The sequence below is a fragment of the Hypanus sabinus genome, chromosome 29 (assembly GCF_030144855.1).
Source record: "Hypanus sabinus isolate sHypSab1 chromosome 29, sHypSab1.hap1, whole genome shotgun sequence".
Classification (NCBI taxonomy): domain Eukaryota; kingdom Metazoa; phylum Chordata; class Chondrichthyes; order Myliobatiformes; family Dasyatidae; genus Hypanus; species Hypanus sabinus.
Genome location: NC_082734.1, coordinates 18,239,016 through 18,241,958, shown reverse-complemented (window position 1 = coordinate 18,241,958; position 2,943 = coordinate 18,239,016). Strand labels below are relative to the sequence as shown.

Here is a 2,943-nt window from a genome sequence, read left to right as displayed (position 1 = left end):
TGCAGTCGCCCTTCAGCAAGGTGTAGCACTCCCTTAGCCCCCAATCAGTGTCACGTGAAGCCATGGGATCAGCTCGTGTGAGCAGCCAGTGCACGTCACAAGTCCCGGTTATGCGACCACTGACACCAGGCAGACAATCTCTAAAGAGTGGCTGGAGTCACCCGTCTTGTGAATAATGGCTGGAGTCACCCGTCTTGTGAATAATGGCTGGAGTCACCCATCTTGTAAATAATGGCTGGAGTCACCCGTCTTGTGAATAATGGCTGGAGTCACCCATCTTGTAAATAATGGCTGGAGTCACCCGTCTTGTAAATAATGGCTGGAGTCACCCGTCTTGTAAATAATGGCTGGAGTCACCTGTCTTGTGAAGGCGCTGCCCAGAAGGAGACAATGGCAGATCCCTTCTGTAGAAAAGTTTGCCAGGAACAATGATGGTCAAAACTATGATTGCCCACGTCATACGATACGACTCGTACTGAAACAACAAATGTGCTTCAGGACTTCAAATACAACCTCCCTTCATGGTCTGAAGCCTCATTATTTAATTCTCGAACCAACCAGCAAAACCCCAATCACTACACATGGGCCACACTATGACTTCTTGGCACTAAAATGGACTTAACGATGATGTCATAGGGCATGGGCATAACAGTGAGATATAGTCTGTGTCTTGTATTTCACTTTGCAGAATCTTCCCTGGAATTTCTACAGTTCATATAGTGTGCATAATCAACTGTACTCTGCTGAGAGACTGCACCGTCAATTGTGGAATATGTCATTGGACAATACGGAAACATGCTTTGTTTTTGGTGTAAATATGCTTCTTTCCTCGCTGTGTACCATCTGCACCTTGGCCCTTTCGACTGTGCCCTTGCATGGTTGGGTGACAAACTTGAGTTGATTTGACTTATTATGTGGCATGCGGATCAGAGTATTCCGCGGCACGCATATTACTTTACGATTATTGACCGCGTCCGATCTCTTGAGATTTGCACAGCCAGTACATTAAAGCACTCCCTCATTTAGGGTATAGTCCAGAATATTAAACTGGCTCCTTTTTTTGTATATCATGGGTATTACAACTGAGCTTGTGTTCTACATTGGACTGCAGGGCCTGCCTGAAGGAGGGTGTTCTGTTTTCCTGGCTGAGTTTAACTTATTTAATGCTTATTGTCGAAGTTGGGAAATGCATACAGTGACACATCGGACTGTCCCATTCTCTCCGGTGATTGAATCCTGGCTCGTTTGAACGGCGTTCCACTCACCAGCCGTCACTGTCGCTGCTCTTTGCCGTGAACCTTTCCGCCGAATTCACTGAGAAGAGCTGGTCATCGGGTGACAGCGGAGGTCTGGGGATGTTGTAGAGCGGGTGCTGAAACAAGGCTGCCAGTTTCGATGCATTCTGCCCGGTGGGACCCCGCTGCCAAGTGCCGTCGAGAGCAGGGGCCGACATCGAAGCCCTCGCCTTTCCCGGGGACTGAGATGTGCGGCTCAGGGTCCCGGTGCCGGCAAAGCCCCGCAGGTCACTGCCCTTCAGCGGCAGCCGGTGGGAGAGAGAGTGACCCCCCTGTATGCCAGGGCTACATATTTGTACATTTAACTCCTGGACAGGCAGCAGCGCGATCAGGACGTGCAGTAGCAGACTGATCAGAAGTAAAAACAGAAGCACCGCTTTGGATTTCCAGGACACCAAAACCGGGATTCTTCGACACATTGCAGACAACTTCTGGAAACCCCGAGTCAAGTTCTCAACACAGCATCGACGGCTGCTAGAACCTGCTTTCCTCACACAACATACCCAGCAGCAAAGGACGGTCAAGTTGGCTACCTCTGAGGTGCATGGCTGAAGTTTGTTTAATGCAACCCTGGTCAGTTTGACCGTCCCGACTTATCACTCTGCAAACAAAGAAGAGATCCCATGTTCACCAATGCCAAGCCTCAGCTGAAACAACAACTGGTAATTTCACAACCCCCCCCCCCCCCCATGAATCTGACAGGACATGGACGCCAGAGGGCACGGACCCCTGGCGGAGTTGGGTCACTAACTCCATTTACTTTTCCCTGGATTACTTAGTAACGCCGCCGACCGTGAGCTCATCGGTGAAGATCTTCCATCTTTGTCTGTCCATGCTGTCGCTCACAGATTCTCTCCATTGCTGTTTCCGTGACAGTCTTGTTTGACCAGTCGGGGTTGTTGGCCCTGAGCTGCACCCCCGAACCTGGAGGGTCGGTGGAGCCCTCTGACCTGTTTGGCAAGGGTGGGCGCCAAAGCACCAAGCCCTGACCCCAGCCAGCATGGCTGTCCGGGTCGCTGAGCCAGGCAGGTCCCTGAGGCCGACGACAAGATTGCGGTCTCCTTCTGTTTTCCCTTCCAGCTGCGGTTCGTAAGCTGGCTCCTGCCTCTCTCCGCCACTGTCATCAGACCAGGAATGTTGTGCTGTTACAGCTCAGAGATGTGAAGGTAACACGGCAGCAGGGTGAAGGACTACGTGCTGGTTAAACACAAACAGGGCGTGCGGGTGATAGAGCTGAGCGACCTCTCAACCAACAGAGAAGCCCTACCTTGTCTTTTAACGAATGGCAACGGATAATTAAATAGTTAAAAGGTGAAGGTGTACCCAACATTAACCCCATCTCCAGTGGTAAGGGGACCTGGTCTAAGAGCGTTAGACCAGGCTGAAGTTATGTTTACCTTAAGGTGCTGAGGAGATAACACTGAACAACAAAGATTTTGTTTCCCCAATACTTCTGGGTGTACCTTACGGATTTTGGCTGATCATGACATATCCCTATCACACACCATTTTTGGGAATCCCTATGTTTGCTATTACAATTCATAATTTGAGTTAGAATAACTAGTGCCAAGATGAAGACCATAAGATATTGGAGTAGAATTGGGCCATTTGGCCCATCCAGTCTGTTCCAATTTTCCTCTCAGCTCCA

General features: G+C 49.9%; 1 protein-coding gene across 1 annotated transcript in view; it reads right to left on the bottom strand.

Moving 5' to 3' along the window:
- LOC132382743 (extracellular serine/threonine protein kinase FAM20C-like) overlaps positions 1-1,929 on the bottom strand; it is a 43,208-nt gene extending 41,279 nt beyond the window's left edge. The window contains exon 1 of the mRNA XM_059953194.1: positions 1,263-1,929. Coding sequence (XP_059809177.1) covers positions 1,263-1,714 — 452 coding nt within the window. The 5' untranslated portion in view covers positions 1,715-1,929. The remainder of the gene's footprint in view (positions 1-1,262) is intronic.
- Positions 1,930-2,943: the final 1,014 nt, after the last annotated feature.